The sequence below is a fragment of the Typopeltis vanoorti genome, chromosome 4 (assembly GCF_054136105.1).
Source record: "Typopeltis vanoorti isolate ZY-2024b chromosome 4, IOZ_Tvanoo_1.0, whole genome shotgun sequence".
Lineage (NCBI taxonomy): Eukaryota > Metazoa > Arthropoda > Arachnida > Uropygi > Thelyphonidae > Typopeltis > Typopeltis vanoorti.
This window is the reverse complement of record NC_143552.1, coordinates 111,428,147-111,452,032: the sequence shown is the minus strand read 5'-3', so window position 1 is coordinate 111,452,032 and position 23,886 is coordinate 111,428,147. Positions and strand designations below refer to the sequence as shown.

The 23,886-nt window shown below is 37.2% G+C and overlaps 1 protein-coding gene across 1 annotated transcript in view; it reads left to right on the top strand.

Moving 5' to 3' along the window:
• PolrMT (mitochondrial RNA polymerase) overlaps window positions 1-23,886 on the top strand; it is a 603,530-nt gene that overhangs the window by 74,229 nt on the left and 505,415 nt on the right. The window contains exons 5-6 of the mRNA XM_090391417.1: window positions 3,180-3,335; window positions 11,434-11,499. Of these exons, the coding sequence (XP_090247543.1) occupies window positions 3,180-3,335; window positions 11,434-11,499 (222 nt within the window). The remainder of the gene's footprint in view (window positions 1-3,179; window positions 3,336-11,433; window positions 11,500-23,886) is intronic.

Below are 23,886 nucleotides of genomic sequence, written 5' to 3'. Positions count from 1 at the left end.
CACTTTCATTCTCCCCTGATCATTGAGTCTCCATACATAATTTTCTCCTTAACTTTTTTTGTTTGTTCAGTCATTCTTTATTATTCCTATGGATCACCTGCTTCTTTCTTTTTTCAGCCCTGCTTAACTCTTGCTGATTCTGCAATTTTTCAATTTTGATTTTGTCCTATGAAGGATAACATTTAAGTGCACTATTTCTTTATTAATATCCATTTCATTTTCCTCTATTTCCACAGATGCATGTTCAACATTAATAACATAATTTTCCATATTACTGTCGGTATTTGTTGCATTTTCACCACTAACAGACACCGACTTTTTGAAATACTTAATACATATTCTCTCTCTCTCTCTCTCTCTAGTTTCAGTTTCCTTCCACATATTCTTTAATTTTCTCAACAAATGCATTTCACACACACTGCACTGAATAAAATCCCACAAATTTAAATCGCCAGATAGTGTGGTCGATGCCATTATTCGTCGTATTGGTGCTATGCTGACAATATTACAATAAAAATGTTATAAAGATACTAAGTACTCTAAAAACACAAAAATCTACACTACTACACTATAATACACTAATAAGGAAAAAACACAATAAAAGAGATAAAAAAATCATTAATTTTACACAAGCATTAAATTACACAACCACTCACAAGCGCCTCCGTAGCGCAATTAGAAGAATGACGGTACATTGCGCCCTTCGATTGGAATAGGCCTAAGTTCGATTCTCGTCGCGACGGGAGGAACCTTTATCTGGTTGATTTCAATCGATGGTGAGTTAGCCGATCTCATACGGAGGTAGCAGGGTTTTTTCTCCCGGAAACTCGGGTTTTTCATCCCGCATACATACAAATCGGCCCTTCAGAACACACGCAATTTACAGACAAAAATTACTAGTTGTGGTGGTGTGGAGGTGGGCGGTAGATGGCGTTGATTCGTAGTAGAGGTAAGGTGTAGAGACAGTTTGAAGATGTCCTCCCGCGATGAGTCTTCGGACTCCTTGGAGGTATCAGGAATAATAATAATAATAATAATAATAACCTCGAACCAATCTCCCAATTTTGCATTGGTGCAGTGTGCCATGCTATATAACTTACCATGCATAAAGACTATATTAACTATATTTAAATAAAAATTTTAACTTAAATCTAATTGCTACCCCAATACAATTTAGTTCCACTACGATTTTTAATTAATAATGTAATTTTTTCTTAACTAAACAACTTAGCAGCTTTTGGAGCTCTCCAAACACTGGTCCAGTGTACAACAGCACTTATCAGCAGTTCCCAAGCAAGCAATTAAATTAAACACAAAAACTGATTCCATCATATCAGATATTACATTCAACATTTTTATATAGGAAGAGATGGACACCCACTTCCTGAAAACAGTTGGAAAACTACAAGCCAGACAATGATAAGCCTTCAATCTCTTGCACAGTGAAACTGTCACCGATTCTATCAAAATATTAATGATATTTGAAATTCTTCTACAGAAATATAAAATTATCTGTTTCTATTTCAGAGACATATTTAAAACCCAGTGAGTACTCCATCTTAAGGCATTTCACTATTATAAGGATAGAACTGGAAACTGATCTCCTCATTGAACATTTTATATCCTTATAGCTACCATATCTCTTTTCAGCATATCTGGCTCAATCCAGAAGTGCTAGCCATCCACCTCTGAGGGACTTTTTATTACAGTATGCTCTATTTTTTTACTACTGGTTCTGAGTTACCTCAGATTTATTATTATTGCATAGGCACCTCCATAGAGTCCTATGACTCATCTTGGGAGACTTAAACTATCAACACAATATCTATCATACCTATCCTTGAAACCATTAACAGACAAAGCTCTCACACCCATTCCACTTATTCAGCACTCTTGAAGTAGTCCTTGTGCCCTTGCTAACCACACTCTTGCCCAATTCCCAGGGATAACCTGTTATTCTGACCTGTCTAGCCAGGTCCCTGCATCAATCATATTAAAATCCTTTTTTTCCCATCCCCTTTTTTTGCCTATCAACCAACTTTTGCAATCCACAAACCTTCAGTTTGTCCTCACTGGGGGCATTCCACAGACCACTCACCTTCTTGGTCACTTGCCGCTGGTTCCTCTCCACCACTTCCTCATCCCCAAGAAACCCAGGTAACCATATCTTTTATTTACTTTGATAATCTCATATTGCAGCTGCTGATCTTCTACTTCTTTATTATTGCTATCATGCCTGCATCTTGCTGCAGTCCTGAGTCTCATTGCAGGAGGCCTAAATTAACCATTATTCAGACATTATCTACCATACCTCTCCTTAAACTCATCCACTGTTCACTGCTCTTGAAGCAAAAAATCCTGTTCCTCAAATCCTTGCTGATCACACTCTTACTCAACATCTAGAAGGCTTTTCTTGTTTGTTTTTATATTCATGTATTGAAAACTTTCTTTTGTTCTACAAAACACTCTTGTTAACTTGACATATCTCTATCATATCTTCTCTCATCCTTTTGTGTATGTCAATTAAACCCACAAATCTTCATTTTACCCTCTCCAAATTTCCCTCATCCTAAGAAACCTAGGCAACTAATCTAAGCAGATGTGGTCATATCAGAGCCTTATAAAAGGGGACACAATAACTTCTTTATTCCTTCTTGTCAGTATGTGTTTTTAGAATGCATTGCCCAACTTTCTGTAAGCTTGCATTTCTCTAATGACACATTATTACATGAACTAAAAGTTTAGTACTATTTAAAATATGACATGCTGTTAGAGTTTGGGAGTAAAAAAAAAAACTCACTTTTTAAGGGTGATAATTTTTTTTTTTTTTTTCTGAAAAAAAAAAACATTTTATTTAGTGAGTTATTTTTTTTATCACTCATTATGCACAAGAATTTGATTTTTCAATTTTTAAGTGAAAGGGGAAAGATAAAATTTCTTTTACTATAAATATAATAAAATAGTAGATAATTTTGATTATTTTTAAGTGAAATAAGTTAAAATGTAAATTTCATAGTAATGTATTATTTTCTTGGGTAATATGATGGAGAGGCGAGTTGCTCTTGCAATTGTATCAACTCCATTCATTCATTTATATATAAGTTATATATTAGCTCATACAGATGCTGTTTATAAAGTAATATTTCCAAAGTTTAGTTTGCTTTTTTTTTTTTTTTTAGGGTAATATGACAAAAGTAAAGGAACTATTGCACAAGATGAGAAAGAATTTTCCATCTACATTACAGTCTTACGTCAGTCATCTGGAATGTCTTATTCAACAATCTTCTTGCAATGCAGAAGCAGTAGAACAGATTTTGAATGATATGGAACAAAATGTAATGTTATTTTTTATGAGGATGATATGATGTTCATTTATGCATTTGTGTGTGTGTACAAGCATATGAACTCAAATCCTATACTCACTGATGCATACTTTGACATCAAATTAGTATTAATTTCATTTATGAATTGCATTTTTAAAAGAAATCCTAATGTTAAAAAATTTGATGAAATTTATCTTTATGAGAAATCCTTGTGCTTATACAAAGTATAAATGCAGATAACTCGCATAACAAATTGGTTTAATAAAATTTTTGCACAGATATCAAGCGCATCCTCACTTGGAATACACACACATAAGAAAACATAACAGGATAAATAAATAATGCAAACAAGATGAATTCACAAGTAAGCATAGACATGTGCTAAAGTTGTAATGATGTTAAAAAAATAAATTTATTTATTTTAATATCATTGGACTGTAGTATCACATGATGATAAAAATAAATAAATAAAAAATTCATCATTACAGATTTCTTGATATATACCTCATATGGGTTGGGCCATGGATCCCATGCTGCTAAGTGCATCCCCTGGTTGTGGATGTGTGTGTGGGGGGGGGGGGGGGGGGGCTTATTTCCTATGACGAGGACACAGCATGGTGAGATGTAACCATTAAATAAATTACAGCTAGCTCCATCATTCATCCAGATCAGTGGAAGATTGCCCATAAGTGACAGTGGTGTGAAGGATATTGTGGTAGGTGGATATTCATGAAAATGAGAAACAACTAGCCCACATACCTTTTTAAAGGCTATTGCTGACAATGAAGGCAATGGAAAACCACCTTGTTCTATCTTTCCCTAGTAAGATAGCAGTATGGATGGAAGTTCTGAGTAATAATAATGCACATAATGACCCAATATTTGTGCAGCCAGGGAAAGAAACAGGTCGTAAATCAGCAAAATCCTTGTACACTCATTGGGAACACAGAATGTGAGAACCTTCCTACAAATTGGAAAGTTGGAAAATATAAAGAGAGAAATGGATAGATTAAAAATAGCTATACTAGGAATTAGTGAGATAAGATGGAATGGAACTGGAGACTTTTGGAGTGGTGACTATGGAATCATTTATTCAGGTGATGCGACAGCAAAAAATGGAGTTGCAGTAGTCCTCAATAAGGAATGGGGAAGAAGAGTAATCAACATTAAAATATAACAGCAGACTGATAATGGTAAAACTTGAAGCAAAACCAACAAATGTAATAATAATGCAAGCATACATGCCTACCAGTGACCAGAGTGATGTCGAAGTTGAAAAAATATATGTAGATATTGAGTACTTGATAACTTGATAAAAGTCATCAAAATTGAAGACATCTCATTGTCATGGGCGGATTGGAATGCAGTCATTGGAGAAAGAAGAGATCGTAGAGAGTTGGGGAAATATGGACTGGGATGCTGAAATGACAGAGGTGATAGGCTTCTAGAGTTCTGCGACCAATTTCATCTAATAATCACCAACACCAACAAAGAAGGTATACTTGGAAAATGTCAGGGGATATAGGAAGGTATCAAATAAATTATATTATGACAAGAAATAGATATAAAAATCAAGTAATAATGAGAATTAGTTGGATAGAAGGAAAGAAAAATGAAGAGTTCCTAAACATGGTTCAAAAAGAGTGGTTATTACTGAACCACATTAGTAAGAGAAGAAAAAAGCCTAATTAGATATCACCTGAGGCATGGAGTGGTTACTGAAATAATGGAGGGACAGTAGAACAGAAGAAGCCAAGTGGCAGACCAAGAATCTCCTATATAAACAACTTAATGATAAATAACTAACTGGAGTTAAAAGCTATGAAGAAATAAAGAGGTAGCACAGGATGTGACACTATGACATACTGCTGCAAACAGTCAGTCAGTCTTTGGATTGATGTCCCCAAGAAGAAGACCCCTCATATAGAAGAGTTTATGTAAATAAATAAAAAAAAGAAAAAATTCTAAAAAAATGATCAAAACAAAACGACTATAAAACCTGATGCCAGCCTACTTGGCCGAATGGTTAGCTTATCTGCTCTCCAGCCAAAAGGCTGCAGGTTCAAATCCCACCATGGGCATGGATGTTTGTGATTGTCTGTGAAAATACTAGTGGTAGTGGGCAGTAGATGGCGATTTGTTGTAGTTTGTAGATTGAGTGGTGGAGACAGAGAGCTGTAGAGTAGGTAGGAAAAAAAATTAGAAGCTAGTTCTTTTTGCAAATCTCAACAGCAGAATAGGAAATGACTATCAGTCATATTGAAAATATTTTGGGAAAATTTAGAGAAAACAAGTCAGTCATATTTGTAAGTTCCTGCTGAATTTCTTCAGGACATGAACACTCATTACTAACACCAGGCTTCAGTATAAAGATATGAATAAATTCACAATGTGGAGAATATACAAGAAATGCAAGTTGCATTAATGTTGTTGTTGATAGTGATATTTTCACGCTGGATACAAGGTTATACACATGGGATTTGAAATAGGATGTGATTATCATTTAGTCTTCAGCAGAATAAAAAGTAAATGCTGAAAAGAAATATATGTATGAAAGTTTTAAAAAAAAATCAAAGTTGGATAACTTCTAGAAATGAAATGAATTGTAGACTTGAATTCACATATATTATTAAAGCAAAAAATGAAAGAGTTTCACAAGAAACCTTGTAGACTGACCGACAAAATCTGAAGAAAATATTGATTCATTCAGTGAAATTGTTTACAAGATGGAAAAATCAGACTAAATGGTAGACTCAAAAGAGTAAAAGAGGCACATCTGAAAAAGAAGAAATCATGTTCAAAGTTTCTGTGAATAAGAAGTCATCAGTAGGTGGTGCACAGAGAGAATATAGAGGCAAATGTAAGAAAACTAAGTTTTGTGTAAAAGTAGCTAAAACAAAACTTTTCTGAGAAAACTTTTTATCATTTTTCAAGATAAATATCACAGAGGTGGCAAAATGTGCTGAAACATCTGTGGGTAGCATAAAAACTAAATATAAAAGCACTTCCATGGCACATTTGGAAGAACAATGGTATGTCGTGGCCTTTGATTACAAAATGCCTAAGTTCAATTCTTGTCGTGACAAGAGGAATCTTTATATGGGAATTTTTCAGTTGAAAGTGAATTAGCTGATCTCATATGGAGGTAGCAGGATTTTTTCTCCCTGAAACTCGGGATTTTCATCTCATATACAGACAAATCGGCCTTCAGAATACGCACAATTTACAGACAAAAATGCTAGTGGTGGTGGGCAGTAGATGGCAGTGGTGGTTCAGTGTAGTTGGTGGATTAAGTAGTGGAGATGGTGAGTCTGGACTCCTTTGAGGTGTCACAAAATACTAAATAAATAATAAAAAAGATATTTTAATGACTGGAGTAATTACTTAGATGAGATAAACAGTCACAGAATAGTGGTCAAAAGTACTCGGGTTTTTGTTGACTCACATGCGAGAGGTCACAAGACCTATAAAATAGTAGTGCTGTGTGTGTGGTGGTGGTGGTGGGGGAGTGGTTATGGAGAAAGAAGGAATCTCTTAACAAGTTTCTTGAAAAAGTTGAGGTTATATTTGTAGTCGATGGAATTTAATAGTATGGTGGCTGTTTCAAAGAACAGAGTTAGAGGAATGAAGATAGAAAATGAGAAGTTAATTCAGTGTGTTTGAAATTGAATTGTGCACATATGTTTACCACTGGCTTCTTGTATCACTTCTGGATCTGGTTCCCACTAATGAGACCTCAATGAAGGTCGAAATCAGTCTGGATAGTGATGCTTCCCATCATGTTATGCATTATGGGAAGGGTCACTATCCATTATATCCATAGGGATATGTGATTTGCATTATGGGATAATACTAAAGCAAGTGATGTGAAGTCATTAGCCTCTATGTATGAGTTGCCCAGTTATGAAGTTACTTCACGTGCAAACTTTGTTTGCTTACACTTAGATAAAGGATTACACCAAGAATGGTTGTTTCTTGGCATCTTTAATTTATATCCATGGTGAAGTTGATATGTGGATGTAGACTGTTGATTTTGGTTAAGAAAGTTGGTTGAGATGCTTCTGGAGTGTTGCCAGATGACAAATACGTCATTCCATGTAGTGCACCAAGAAGGAAGGCTGAGGTTGTATTGAGGAGAATAGGAAGTCTTCAAGATGTTTTAAGTAGGAAATTGGTAAGTGCAGGTCACAAATGGCTTCCCATAGCAGTTCCTTTGATCTCTTTGTAGAGTTGGTTTTCTGCAGATGAAGAAACCAGAGTGCATGACAAAGTCAAACGGTTCAACTGTTTGGAAGCAACTCTTATTTAATAACAGTTGGAGTGTGTCAGCCAGAGGTACAGTGATAAATAAGGACTGGATGTCAAAACTGACCATGATGCTTGTAGGCTGAAGGGTTAGGTTTTTTATTTTTGGGGGGAATTTGGATGAATTTTTCATAGAGAATTCATGTATGGCCATACGGGAGTTTAAAAGACTCTAAAAATTTGATTATGCAATAAGTGGGCACAGAAGACAAATCACCAGAGTGCACAGGTCTACCATTCTCTTCAGAGACTAGGCAATTCAAATGTTCAGTTGCCAATTCCAAAAACTCGTCAGTGACCTAAAAGGCCACATCTCAACAAGTAGCTCTAAAACTGTATCGCCTATGAATCTCTGTGCTCTGCCCAATCAACAACCCGAACCTTAGCCCAGCACAACCAGAGGCAAGTACTGTCACCAAGCCTTCACTCGGCAAGGCAGCAGACAAACTGCTAGAGTGCATGGGCCTACCATTCTTTTCAGAGACCAGGCAGAAAGCTTAAGAGAACAAAAACTTTCAATCAATGCACAGGCCTACCATTCTCTTCAGAGATCACTGTCCCCAGATCACTCTAAACTCAGCAAGTGACCCAAAGGATCATTTAACTCACTACTCAGCAGTGGTTATACTCAGTGACAGGTTCACCCAACCACTGAGTGGAACCGCGCTCATATTCCAGAGAAAGGCATTCACTGAAGTAGCCCTAATAGAGGCCACCCCAGAAAACACAATCCCTGGAAGGTCAAACCTCTCCAAAGACAGAAACCTTAAGAGAGCAAAAACTCTCATTCAACACTAGAGCAGTGACAGAAAGGCATTCACTGAAGTAGCCCCAATAGAGGCCACCCCAGAAAACACAATCCCTCGAAAGTCAAATCTCCCCAAAGACAGAAACCTTAAGAAACCAAAAACTCTCATTCAACACCAAAGCAGTCCTATGTCAGAGGATTGTATTTTTCATAAGTGAACTCTTGGTTGGTGAGTAATAGTAATTATCAAAGAAAGAGCCATACAGCTTCATTTTGGCAACGTGAATTATATAAAAATAGTGGATATTAAAGATCCAGTATTATTTCTAAGCCGAATATGTGTAGAATCTTTGGGAGTTCAAAATTGACCCTTTGGCATAGGATTACTTTAGTAAATGAGAGTTCTTGATCACTTAAGGTTTCTACCTGATCTCTGAAGAGAACCAACTAGTTTGAAACAGCTGTCATGCCAGTGAAATCTTTATTGATGCACTAGTAAAAGGCTAATATATGGGACTCTTGGGCAGTGCTTGTGTATTTTAAGTAGCACAAGCTATGGCAACTTTGAATCCGAGAATTGTATTTTCATAAACTCTGGTCGCAATTTCGAAACTTCTAAAATTTCTACATATATTTGGCTTTGAAATAACGTCGGATCTTTAATATCCTATTTCTGTATAATTTATTGGCAAAATAATTTCGTATGGCTCTTTCTTTGATATTATGATAATAATCTAGTTAATAATCAAGTAATCAAACTTATAAATAACTAAATAAGATTTAATAAACAAACACCACACATGCATGCAATATATATGTTATACAGTCAATTCTCGCTATCGCGAACACCACTATACTATACCAAACTCGCTCACTATTGCAAACATCACTATACCAAACTCACTCACTATCTTCCAAATAAAGCCTATAGGTATGATGCTATGCTAAAAGAAATTCACTATTCTTAGGAAATCTATTTATTCACACCCACTAGCCATCATTCACACAATACTTATCATACTTCTCCTTAAACTTATTCACTAATAAAGTATCTACAACTACCTCTGACAACCCATTCACCACCCTCTAAGCAAAAAAACCTAGGCCTAACACCATTGCTAGCAACACTCTTACACATCTTCCAATGGTAATCCTTTCATCTTTCCCTTCTTGGCATGTACTGAAAAAGTTTTAAGTTTCAATCCTATAAAACCCCTTTAATAATTTAAATACTTCTATCATGTCTCCTTTTTTTCATCTATCAGCTAATTTGTGAAGCCTACAGACCATCAATCTGTTCTCATAAGGAGTTCTACAGACCTGCAACAATTTTTGTCACTTGTTTCTGAATCCTCTCCACGACTTCTTTATCACCATGGAATTTGGAAGTCCAGATCTATGCACAGTAGTCCACATGTGGCCTTATTAAAGCCTTTTGTAGGGTTATAATAACCTCTCTATCTCTGATTTTTTATATTTTTATTTATTTTTTATTCCTTAGCTGGTGCCTGGAATGGCCTCCCCCTTGACCAGTACACTGCTGTAGATGCTCCTTGTCCTTTGGTTTCTTGCCTAGTTTAATGGCCCCCTCAGCCGGGGGGGTGACAACTGCAGTTGATAATAGAAGTGGTTGTATTTTGGATGCCCTTCTGCACAGAGAGTTGGGAGGACAATCACAAACATCCATGCCCTAGGTGGGATTTGAATCCACAGCCGCTTGGCTGGAGAGCAGATATGTGGTTGGCCACCACAACCAGATCGGTATCTCTACTTGTTAGTGTGTTCTTCAACAACCACATAATCTGATGTGCTGTTTTAGTTATCTTTGCAATATACCCTCTAAACCTCTCCCTGTCTACCACACCCAAGTCCCTGGCCTCATCAGTTCCATCAATATAGTACACGGCTTCTGATCTCTTCCCAAAGTGCATCACTTACACTTGAGCACATTAACTGGCAGCCATTAACCTTTAGCTTACTGCTAAAGGTTAATGGCTAACTAGCAGTATGGTTAACCCATACTGCTAGTTAGAATAGGTGATAATTTGGGGAAATGGTTTAAAACAAGCAGAGGTACCAGACAGTGGGACCTAATATTAGCAAGCATTTTTCATCGCACATTTAGAAAGAGCAATGGATAAAATGAAGGAATATCAGTGCATAGGATGAGAATTAACAATTGGAGATTTACAGATGACATTGTTATTATTGAAGAAGATGAAAGAGAACTACGAAAAACATTGAAACTGTTAAATGAGGAAGGGAAAAGATTTGGACTTGTTATGAACTTGGAAAAAACAAAGACAATGGTATTTTGTGAGAAGAACATGAAACAAAAGATACAAGTGGATGGAATTGATATAGAAAATGTAGAACAATTCACATATTTCGGAAGTAAAATGACATATGATTTGGACTGTAAATAAAGATCAGGATTTCAAAGGGAAGAACAAATCTGATGGCCATGGATAACATCTGGAAAAGTAAAGTGATCAGCCTGCAAACAAAACTAAGAGTACTGGAAACATGCATCTTTAGCTGTGTAGTGTATGGATCTGAAACATGGGTAATAAATAAGGAATCAAGAAAAAGCATTTTGACATTTGAAAGAACTTGTTACAGGAAGATTCTAAGAATAGGATGGCACAGAAAGTCACAAATGAAGAGCTCTATCGGAAAATACAACCAAAGGAGAATCTAATGCAGAAGATTATAAAACAGAAGCTGCAATGATTTGTACAGAAACTGCGACACTGTGCACTGGACAAAGAAAGGTGGAAGAAGATAGTGAAGGAGGCATCAGATACCTATGGGCAGTGAGCACATGGTTCGTGATATGATACTGCTAGTCTGTTTAAGTATTCCTGCAGGATTTGTGCATCACCTTCATTTACCATTGCTCTTCCCATTAATATTTCAAATTATTAATAATTATACTATTATTAATATTTCAAATTATTAAGAAAGTCATGAATTAAGCTAATGCTGGGTAATTTTGCTAATATTTAATAATCCTGTGTGTGTGTATATATTTTTTGTTTATATATTTATTTGTAGGGTTTCAATGTAGATAATATCAGAACAGTCAGATTTATTGGTGATCAACAAGAAAAGATTATTCAGGTTTGTATCTTGAATTTTGGCATTAAATATCTCTTGCTCCCTTTTATTTTTTTTAATTTGCTTGATTTTGTGGCTAATTATACACACACACACACACACACACACACACACACACACACACACACACACACACACACACACACACACACACACACACAGGGAGTCCTCAACTTACGATGGGGTTCCGTTCCAACGTGTCTGTTGGTTGATTCTGACATAAGTCAAGGACTTTTTTTAATTCTTGATTTGTTTGATTTCTGTTATAATATTTTCATAAATTAGCTTTCTATTTAACTTAAAACAGTTAAAAATGTATAAACTTACATAAACATTTATAAATTATTTATTATCTCATATACATATAAATACAAAATTAAGAAAGAAAATTTAAGAAAAAAATACATAAATACAAAATTAAGAAAGAAAATTTAAGAAAAAAAATACATAAACACATATCAAAAATGGTGCACTTTAATTTTAAATTACTTTAAATATTAGTTAACATAAACAAAAAACTTATTAAAGGTGTCTTTAATTAAACAGATGAGTAACTCTCACTCATTTGGACGATATGGTTATTTCTCATGATCGGGAGTAGGTTTTTTTTTTAATCAGAAAATTGGTTAATGTTGCCTGTTGGGTTTTTTCCTTCATATATTTTGCGATAACACCTGACTGCTTCTCGAATTTGCTTTTCGACTTTGGCGAAGTGATCAATGTCTTGATCCATATTTTCGAGTAGCTGAAGTCCTTGATTTAGTTCAGAAAATTCTTCAGCTAATCCTTTTACGGTAAATTTTTTTGATGATTTCTCTTGATCTTCCTCATTATTCCTTTCTTCTTCTACAACGCTTTTGTGTTGGAAAATCAAGTCTTGATCAGTCAGTTCACCTTCTTCATGATCTGCTAATTCTTCTATATCGGTAATATTGATTTCTAGATCCAGTTTTCTTTCAATTTCAATGATTTATTTACTGATTTGTTCTAACCTACTATGCTCATTGTACTCTTCAAGTATCTCCTGCGGTAGTAATTTCTTCCAAATTCCTCGCATACATTGTTCCGATATTTCCTTCCATGAAGTTCCGATGTTCTGGATACATTGGTTAATATAATTTTTCCAAAAATCATATAATGTTATAGCATTGTCCATTGCTGTTATTGCTTGAGAAAATGTAGTTTTCAGAATAGCAATTGAACCTTGATCCATAGGTTGAATCACAGCTGTTGTATTAGGCAGTAGATACATCACATTTATATTTTCATTCAAATCACCAATGTGAAGAGGATGTCCTGGAGCATTATCAAGTAGCATTAGAATTTTAAAAGGAATGTTTTTTTTTCAAGACAGTAGGCACATACTTCTGGAATAAAACAATATAAGAACCAGTCTTTGAATAAAACAGTTGTCATCCAAGCCTTAGGATTACTCCTGTAGTAAACCGGCAACTTATTCTTGTCAATGTTTTTCAAAGCTCTGGGTTTTGTGAACGGTAAACAAGAAATGGTTTTAATTTACAAGCCAGCAGCATTTCCTCCAAGAAGAAGCTTAATCCTATCTTTAAATGCCTTAAAACCAGGCACTAATGTAGCTTCTCTGTGAATATAAGTTTGTTCTGGCATTCTTTTCCAGAACAGTCCAGTTTCATCTATGTTAAAAATCTGCTCTAGCAAATAGCCTTCATCTTTTATCATCTCTTTCAGATTTTTCTTGAAAATTTCGTCAGTTTTAAAATCAGAACTAGCAGCTTCTCCCTTTATTCATATGTTATGTAAGTTAAATCGGCTTTTGAATCGATAAAACTGATCTTTACTAGTGTTAAATGTATGCTCGCCATATTTATCTTCTTGTTGTTTCCTTAAATTGTCAAATAGCCTGTGCTCTTTTGTTTAATCTTGAACAAAGAGGAATATTCTTGTTGATTTGATCATCTATCCATATCATTAAAATCGTCTCCATTTTATGAATTGGCCCTTTTCTTTTTTTTTGTTAAAATTGTACATTTCATACTAACTGCCTCCATTATTCTTGATTTATCTTTTATAATTGTTGAAACAGTTAAATGCGATAGGTTTTCTTCTCGTGCTATTTCATTAACTTTCTTTCCTTTGTCATATGCTTTAATGACCTTCATTTTAACATCTAAACTTAAAGCTTTCCTCACCTTCTTTTTTATGTTGGAATTTTCATCAATAGTATTACTTCTCTAAATAAAGTAAATACTTTCATGTAAGTAATGAAAGTAAATACTTTCAGATACTTGGGATGTGCTTTATCATACGAAGAAGAAAAAGACATAGACAGCAAAATATCAAACTTTGCCGAAGTAAATGGCATAATAAATAATATATTTAAACCGTCCCTAGTACAAAAACACACTAGAATCAGACTATATAATGTCTTGTCAAAACCAACTCTACTATATGGAAGCAAAACATGGACCATAAAAAGGAAAGATGAAAAACGAATTCAAACAGCAGAAATGAAGTTTCTCAGAAAAACAGCTGGATATACCAAGTGGGACCATAAAACAAATTAAGAAATTTTACAATCCCTGAATATAAAACCAATTAATTACTACATAAAACAGTATAAACAAAAATGGATAGAACATTTAAATCGAATGGACAACAGCAGACGACCAAAAATATTATACAGATGCAAAATAAGTGGAAAAAGAAGAATCGGAAGATCAAGAAAGAGATGGTAGGAGACTGGAACAGGAAACCTGTCCTAAAATTCATGTTAGGAAGAAAGAAGAAATTTTATGCTGTTCATCCATATGAAAATATAGACTGTTCATCCTATCTGAGAAATCGCAAATACATTGTTGATATAATATAACTATAGGCTACATTTGGATTAATGGCCAGAAGTAGCTGTTTGTTAGATGTTCCTAGAGGAAGGCCCTCTAAAAATCCCTATGGCAGTTGCCTTGATTTAACTTATCTAGGCACTGTCAACCCGTGGGGGTGGGCTTTTGGCCTAAAGCACCACGTGATGCCACTGGGCATGGTCCTCTGCGACTATCTGCCACGTTCTTCCAGTCTCCAGCTCGACAGCCTGCAGATCCTCCTCCTTCTTGGTCTACCTGGCGGCCTCCCTGATCGTGGTCAAGCCTCCCACACTTGTCTCACAGTCCTTTCGGGGCCCTTACGGTGCAGGTGCCCCAGCCACTGAAGACACCGGGCTCACAGCTCCGTCAAGATGTCTGCTGAGTTGTACAAAGCGTGTATGGCAGCATTACACTGCCCCCTCCATAGATACGTCGTAACATCTTATACTCGAATACTCTTAGGCGGTCGGCTTGCTTCACTGTGAGAGTCCACGCTTTGGCACCATAGAGGAGAACAGGTCTGATCAAAGTCTTGTATAGTCCCACCTTTGTAGTCCAAGACAGTAAACACGAGGCAAAAAGGGGGACACACTTGGTAGTAGGCCACATTCGCAGCATTCACCCGACTCTGAACATCAGCTTCGACTTTGTTGTCTTCAGTCACGATAGATCCCAGGTACCTGAATCCCGACACCCTCTCAAACTGAGCAGCTCCCTATAGATCTTGAGCAACATGGCAACTCATGAAAAGGTACTTCGTCTTCTCGGTGTTTATCTTCAGGCCAACGTCTTCCGCAGCTTCCTCAATAACAGTAACCAGTGCCACTGCATCATCCCGCTGGTTTCGCGATGACATTCAGGTCATCTGCGTAGCCAAGAATCCTAACCTGCACCCCCTCCATATCGACTCCATCTGTCACTTGCTGTATGTTTCTGATTATTTTTTTCCTAGCACTAGATTGAAGTTTTTATGTTGGAGGTTTAATGGATTTTTTACAACACTCAAAAAGAATTAAAATAGAATTTAATACTTCCTATATTTCGTCCTAGTCACTAGGACATCTACGGGGATTACAAAAACAATTAATGTAACATGCACACAAAAACTTACAATACTAAGCCCAACCACGTGGGTGACACTAAAGTCCTATCTAGGTGGAGTGCCCTCTAAGGGCGGTAGTAGGTGGCCTGGAATGTAAGGTGGGACCTCTGATGATGAGTGTTTCCCAAATCTTCGGAAGTGTAATGCAACCGTATTTATTAAGATTTGGTTGGTTTCTGAGAGCTGCTGCTGCTTCTAAGAAAAGTCTCTCTTTCTTGAATTTGCTGTGGTGGAGCATGGTTGTTTTCTTCCATGATACTCTGTGGATGGTGTCCAAAACATGGTCAGCCAAGCCTGAATGGCCATAGTTGTGTTTAACGATGTACGACTTGTGTTCCTCCAGGCGGATGGATGCTGATTGCGTACTTTGGACAGACAGGCAGATCAGCATCCATCCGCCTGGAGGAACACAAGTCGTACATCGTTAAACACAACTATGGCCATTCAGGCTTGGCTGACCATGTTTTGGACACCACCCACAGAGTATCATGGAAGAAAACCATCATGCTCCACCACAGCAAATTCAAGAAAGAGAGACTTTTCTTAGAAGCAGCAGCAGCTCTCAGAAACCAACCAAATAAATAATAAATACGGTTGCATTAAGCTTCCGAAGATTTGGGAAATGCTCATCACCAGAGGTCCCACCTTACATTCCAGGCCACCTACTACCGCCCTTAGGTAGTAGGTGGCCTGGAATGGAGTGACACTAAAGTCCTATCTAGGTCACCTGGAATGGTGACCTAGATAGGACTTTAGTGTCACCCCACGTGGTTGAGCTTAGTATTGTAAGTTTTTGTGTGCATGTTACATTAATTGTTTTTGTAATCCCCGTAGATGACCTAGTGATTAGGACGAAATATAGGAAGTATTAAATTCTATTTTAATTCTTTTTGAGTGTTGTAAAAAATCCATTAAACCTCCAACATAATGTCCTCACAGCACTTAAGCCTCTACACAAGAGCACTAGATTGAAGAGAATCAGAGAAAGCCCATCACCTTGCTTCACACTGGTCTGTACTTATAATGGGGCTGACAAGTCACCTTCTGCTTTCACTCTTGCTCTCGAACCAGCTACACACACCTGCACCATTTTTCTGAGTTTTCGAGGAATTCCCAGCTCTTCTAACACCTGCCACATTTTTGAGCGTATAATTGAGTCATAGGCTTTAGAAAAGTCTATGAAAATATTATGGACTTCCTGGTTATATTCCCAGCACTTTTCAAAAACTTGGTGCAGCATGAAGAGTTGGTCTATTGTAGAATGGTTCCTCCTAAAACCCGTCTGGTAATCACCAAGGCACTTCTGCATATGGTATGAGGCATATTAGCATGATGTTAGGCAGCACCTTGTAGCCAGTCGTCAGCAGTGAGATGCCTTTATAGTTGATGCATTAAGACTTATCTCCTTTCTTATATACAGGGGGTGATCAGCGCCTCCTTTCACTCATCCGGCAGACATTCTTCTCGCCATAGCAGCAAGATGAGCTGCTCCAGTAGGATGTCCCCGTCATTCTTCAGAAGCTCAGCCGAAATGCAGTCCACTCCTGGAGCTTTATTATTTTTCAGCATGTGGACAGCACGAGTCTTCTTCTTCCTTTCCAGGCTTATAGGCCAAGTGGCCTGTTCTGGACTCAATTCCATATTTTTAAGGATCTTTCTCTGCCTTGAGTACCTTTTGGGTGGTAATTTAGAATTTGTTTAGGTATTCTGCTTCTATTTGTTCTTAGTATGTGTTCTTTCCATTTTTCTCTATAGCAAATAACTGTTTCATTTAGGGAGGCTGTAATTCCAAGTTTTTTACTGATTTCGCTGCTTTTTATTTCATCCATTATTGTGACTTCTTCAGTTCTGTGCAGAAATTTCATTTCAGATGATTCAATTCTTCTTTCATCTGCTTTTTTTAATAATTATTATTATTAAAAAAAGTTAAAAAAACGAGTAATCTCACTAAACGTCGGCTCTTCAATATATGATTCAGCAGTTTGATAAGGAGTATGGTTCTCTGGTATTGACGCTCAACAAGTTCTCAAAATATCTACATCACTGAGCGAGAGCATCTTTTGAGTTTGTTAGAAGATTTCCACACTCATCTCTTATGGTTGCCGCTTGTGTCTGGGCACCTCGCATGGCTTTAATCGTTTGATACATTTCCCGCTCATTATTCACCACCCTATTACTTTCTATGCTGGCCACCTTCTCATTAAGATATTTCCACTTTTCCCCACGTAGACATATATTCGCCACTCTTCTCACCCTCTCATATGCAGCCTTCTTCCTGCTGTCTGCTAAACAGTTCCATAGTGCTTCCCTTCGTTTCTCTACAGCTTCTTCACACTCTCTATTAGACCATGCCTTTCTTCTTCTCTTTCTCTTTCCCACAGTCCTCGAGGCAGCAGACTCGACCGTATTTTTGATGGTGTCCCACATCCTATCTGGATCACCCTCCTCCTCCTGTAGCTCCTCAAAGCGGTTCTGCAGCTCTAACTGGAAAGCCCACCTGCCTTCAGCTGTTTTCAACTTGTCCAGGTCCCATACAGGTTGTGTGGTAGGATGCAAAGGCTTCTGGACCGCAATTCTGTGCTTGAAATCTTAGGCTACCAGGTAGTGGTCGCTATCTCTGTCTGCTCCTCTAAAACTCCTCACATCCGAGATGGAGCTGTGGTGACGCCAATACACTAGTACATGGTCTATTTGGTTAGCTGTTCAATATCCGGCAATCTCCAGGTCTGCTTGTGGACGTCTTTGTGCATGAACATAGTGCTCTTTACAAAGCATCCCGTGGCTGAGGCGAAACCCACAAGTCGGGTCCCGTTATCATTGCACTCCTCGTGTAGACTCTCACTTTCCACGAAAGGGCACCACACATGCTCTCTCTCTCTCCAGCTTCGCATTGAAATCTCCCACCACTAGCTTGACGTCATAAGATGGAGATTAACACAAGTGCACTCAAGCACTTCATAGAAACAATCTTTGGCTTCCTCCAAGCTCTCTTCTGTAGGTGCATAACAGTTCGCAATAGACGCATTTTGAAAACGTTCCTTTACTCTAATAGTGCACAGCTGATTGTTCACAGGTTTAAAATCTAAAATATTACACAAAAATATTTTATCACTAACTAAAAACGCAGTTCTGAGGACTCTTCATCCTCTGTCTTCACCACTGTAGAATAGCGTGTATCCCTGATTACAGGTCGAGCCATGTCCTGGCCAATGCGCCTCTTGTACAGCACAAAGTCCAATTTTATACTGTCGTAAGACATTTGTCACACTAAAAAGAGCACCTTCTTTCATCAAACTAAATATATTCCAGGTCCCAAAACAATTAGTAATCATTGTCGCAAAGGCATCCAAGATCCGAGGCTTCTGTAGTACTTGTTTCATAACCAGAGGCTTTTTACAGGAGGGGTGGTTGGCCCCTCGCTAACCCCCCCCCCATTTCTCCGGGCTTGGGACCGGCAAGGCTTCGACGGTGTCCTTTCTTGACTCCACCTTGGCTGGGTTAAAATGGCAGTTGCCTACATCTGTTAATAAATTTATTTTTGCTTTTCAGTTGGGAAATAACCAAAATGTCAGAGCCAAAGAGATGACTATGCCTTGAGAAAAGTACTACTTTAGGAACTACCATTTCAGTAAAATTAATGTTTGTAAAAAATAAAAGGATGTTTGATTAATTTGTTTGAAACATGATTATTACTGAGCTTTTGATATATTAAGTTCCTTATTATATCAACAGCTGATTGCGCTGAGTGATTTTAGATTGATTTAGATAGCATGGATTAGTTATTGCAACAGATTATAGTATACCGAAAACTTTTATAGTGGAAAAACTGATATAGGGCATACTAGAATCCATAGAGAGCACTTTGACAGGACAACAGCTCCTTTTCAGTTACAATATGAACTATATTTGCAAAAATCTGATTGAATGCTGTGTCTGGCCACAGTTATAATTTGTGCTCTGAATATGCTGGTTTGAAAAATCCAACAAAATATTAGTAATTAATCAAATTGTTTATTTTCTTCTTCTGGTATTGTGTATATAGGGGTGCTTAAGGGTCAAAGCTGTATAACTGAGAGGAGACCTCCACATAGCCTTTAAAGGAATGCGGAGAACCGACCAGGGCTTCTGACCTAATGTCCAATCCTCACCTTCTCGTGGTGCACCCTGTTGGGTATCTACTTTGATACTGAACGAACGAGGATGGGCTGGCAATTTGGGATTTAGCCGACCAAATTGTATTCTTATTGGTTAAACCAAAATAAAAAATGATGGTACAACATGACAAAATTTCATGCCGGCTGGGGCGTCGCCCGGTTAAACAAGGCCCCCGTTGTTTTCGCCAGGGAACCAGGGCGAACAGCGAAAAGTCAGCTACTGGAACAAATCTGAAAATAAACCCCAACTCAACATCACCAGAGTTAAAGATCGGTACTATCAACGTAAGAAGCCTGAATGGCAAAGAAATGGAGCTAGCTGAGGAATTAGATAAGTACCAGATCGACATAATAGGGGTGACTGAAACAAAAAAGACCAAAACTGGTGAGATCTTTCTGAGCAATAAATACAAAATGTTATATTCAGGCAATGACAATCAAGGAAAAGAAGGAGTAGCCATAGTATTCAACACAAAATACGAGGCTAATCTTCTTGAATGGCAGTCAGTCTCAAGTAGAGTAATGTGGGCAAATATGAGAATGGGGAACTGGACAATGAGACTTATTTGTGCCTATGGTCCCACAGAAGGTTTTACTAAGGTAGAAGTGGAGGAATTTTTTGAGGCTTTAGAAAAAGCAACTGACACAATGAAAAAGGAAAAGTTGATCCTTGTTGGGGATCTAAATAGTAGAGTAGGAAATGATTGTGAGACATACAAAAATATTTTGGGAAAATTTGGAGAAAAGAGCAAAGCTAATAATAATGGCAAATATCTGTTGGATTTCTGCTCAGGACATGGACTGGTTATTACTAACACCATGTTCCAACATAAAAATGTGCACAAATTCACATGGAGAGAAGAGGCTAGGAATAAGAAAAGTCTCATTGACTATGTTATTGTTGATAGTGATGTTTTCTCCCTGGTGCAGGACACCAGAGTGTACAGAGGATTTGAAATTGGAAGTGATCACTATTTAGTCTTGAGTAGGATAAAATTGAATTTCATATTGAAAAGAATAACATGTAAGAAAGTTTTAAAGCGAATAAAAGTTGAGCAGCTCTCAGATGTGAACTGTAGACTAAAATACAGAAAGATTATTGAAAAGAAAATGAAAGAGTTTGAGAACAGGAATCAAACCTTGGAGATTCAGTGGCAAACTCTGAAGGAAACATTGATTGATTCTGCCAGAGAGGCATGTGGTGAGGTTGTGTGCAAGGATAGAAAAATCAGAACTCCCTGGTGGACACAGGAAGTTAAAGAGACAGTGAAGGAAAAGAAGAAAGCATATCAAAAGTTCCTGGCAAATAAGTCAGCTTTTACTCTTACAGAATACAGAGACAAATGTAAGAAAGCTAAACAGTGTGTAAAACTAGCTAAACAAAAGTCATGGGAGGACTTTGGCAAGAATATAGAAAATAAATATCAAGAAGGTGGCAAAATATTCTGGAGGTTGTTGAAGAAGCTTAGGAATGGAGGAAAGAGTGCCGTAAAAGGAATTAGAGATGATAAAGGTGTAATGAAAACAGGAGAAAAAGATATCCTTGAAGTATGGAGTAATTACGTTGAAAAACTGCTAAATGAAACAAGCAGTGATGACAGCACAGTGATAAAAAACACTGACCAGGCATGCAGTGAGGAATACATATCCATACTTGAAGTAGAAAAAGCCATCAAAGGCTTGAAATGTGGAAAGGCAGCAGGAGTAGATGATATTCGACCAGAAATGCTGAAGTATGGTGGTATAAGAGTCTTACAGTGGCTGCACTGCATAGTTCAGAAAGCCTGGACAGAGGGACAAATTCCCGATGATTGGAGTAGAGCTCTCATAGTACCCATATATAAAAAGGGAAATAAAACTGAATGTGAGAATTACAGAGGTATTTCCCTACTGAGTGTTCCTGGCAAGATCTATGCAAGTATACTTGAGAAACGGTTGAGAAGAATTGTGAAAGAAAAGCTTGGTGAAGAACAAGCTGGATTCAGGCCAAATAGAGGCTGTCAGGATCAGATCTTCACTTTACGACAAATAGTCGAGAAAGCATGGGAATATAACAAAGATCTGTATTTAAGTTTTGTCGATTTGGAAAAGGCATATGACAAGGTGCCAAGAGAGAAGCTATTCAATACGCTGCAGTTATATGGTGTCAATGGGGCATTATATGAAGCAATACTTAGTCTTTATTTGAGTTGTGAGTCAGCAGTTAGAATTGAAGGAAGTACAGGAAGATGGTTTAATGTTAAATCTGGTGTGAGACAAGGATGTACATTATCCCCTCTGTTATTCATTATCTATATGGATCACATTATGAAGGAATGTGGTATTAAACCTGATATCAAAATTGGAGATGTTAATGTCAGCTCTTTGCTTTATGCGGATGATGTTATACTTCTAAATAAATCCGCTACAAGTCTGCAAGATTCTCTGACTAAATTGAATAACTGTTGTAATAGATATGGTATGAAGGTCAGCAATAAAAAGACAAAGATAATGAAAATAGGCAGAATCATTGAAAATTTCAACTGTGTTGTGAATAGAGAACCTGTGGAACAAGTAAAACATTTCAGCTACTTAGGCACAATTTTTACTGAAGATGGTAAACTAAATATAGAAATAGACAACAGAATCAGCAAAGCTGGTATCGTGGGAAGTCAATTGAATAAATTCATATGGAATAAGAAAGAAATTAGTCGGAACACTAAATTAGCTGTATACAAGACTGTGTTCAAACCAATTTTAACTTATGGATCTGAGAGCTGGGTCAGAAGTAAAACACTTGACCAAAGACTAGAGACCGCAGATATGAGAGTCCTGAGAAGGATTGGAGGCGTGAACAGATGGCATCAATGGCAATATCATATTAAAAATGAGGATATTAGGAAAGAACTTGACATTGTCAGCATCCAGGAATGCGTTAGTAGAGCTAATCTCAGATGGTATGGTCACTTAAATAGAATGGGAGAGGAAAGATTAGCAAAACAAGTGTTCTCTGCCAGGTTGGCAGGAAAACGACCCAGAGGAAGACCAAGATATAGGTGGATTGATACGGTACAAAGTGCCTTAGACGATAGAAATATAAGATCTGATAATGTTGGAGTCTTGACAAGTAACAGACTGATTTGGAGGAAAATTGTAGATAGGAAGTTAGTAATGATGTAATTTTTTCATATAGTACTGTCATATCCTGTACACCCCTTGAGGGTACATGGCAGGAATTTGATGATGATGATGATGGTATTGTGTATTACCATAAACCATTATTATGAATAATCACCAACATCTCAGCCTATCATTACATTTGACATGTCTTTCTTCTGGATTTTGGGCAGGGTTCTAAAAACCAAGGCAAAACTCCTTTTGTTTATCACTCTTAGTAATAGTGTTATTTTTATTCAGTGTGAAATTATGAAGATTATGAAGTTCTCAGCCTAACAATGAAAAAACGAATTTGTAATTTCAAAATTATTTTTATTTTTCAACATAATCTCCCTTAAGATTAATACATTTATTCCAGTGATGCTCCAGTGCCATTATCTCATCCCTGTAGTGGTTCTCAGTAAGATCTGCAAAATACTCCTCTACAGCTGCAATAACCTCTTGATTCAAAGAAAAAGCTGACCAGCGAGGAAGATTTTTAGTTTTGGGAAGAGATAGAAGTCAGAGGGAGTCAAATCTGTGGAATAGGGTGGATGTTCCAACAATTCATGCTGCAGATCCCTTAATTTTCCCATTGCCAAAACATTTTTGTGGGCAGTTGCATTGTCCCGATCAAAGATGATTTTTTTCTTCTGCAAACCAGGTGTATTTTCACGAATTTTTTTGTCTAGTCTGGTTAAAAGACCGGAATAATATTCCCCGGTTATTGTTTTACCCTTTTCAAGATAATAAACAAAATGCCTTTAGCATCCCAAAACACCGATGCCATGACCTTGTCTTCTTTGGTGCTGTACAACTGCTTGCTTCTGTCCACTGTTTTGATTGCTGTTTGGATTCTGGTGTGTACTGGTGAATCGAAGTCTCATCCATAGTAATAAATCGACTCACAAAATCAGTTTTATGCTTGTTAAAATGCTCCAAGCACTGTTCAGAGATTTTTATGCGAGTGCATTTTTGATCAGCGTGGCACCCATCTTGCACAAAGCTTTTTCATTTGCAAATGTTCATGCAAAATATATCCTACATGTTCTTTTGAAATGCCTATAGTCTCAGCAATTTCATGCACTTTGACTCGCCGGTCATCCAATACCATATTGTGCACTTGATCAATGATTTCTGGTGTTGTTACACTTTTTGG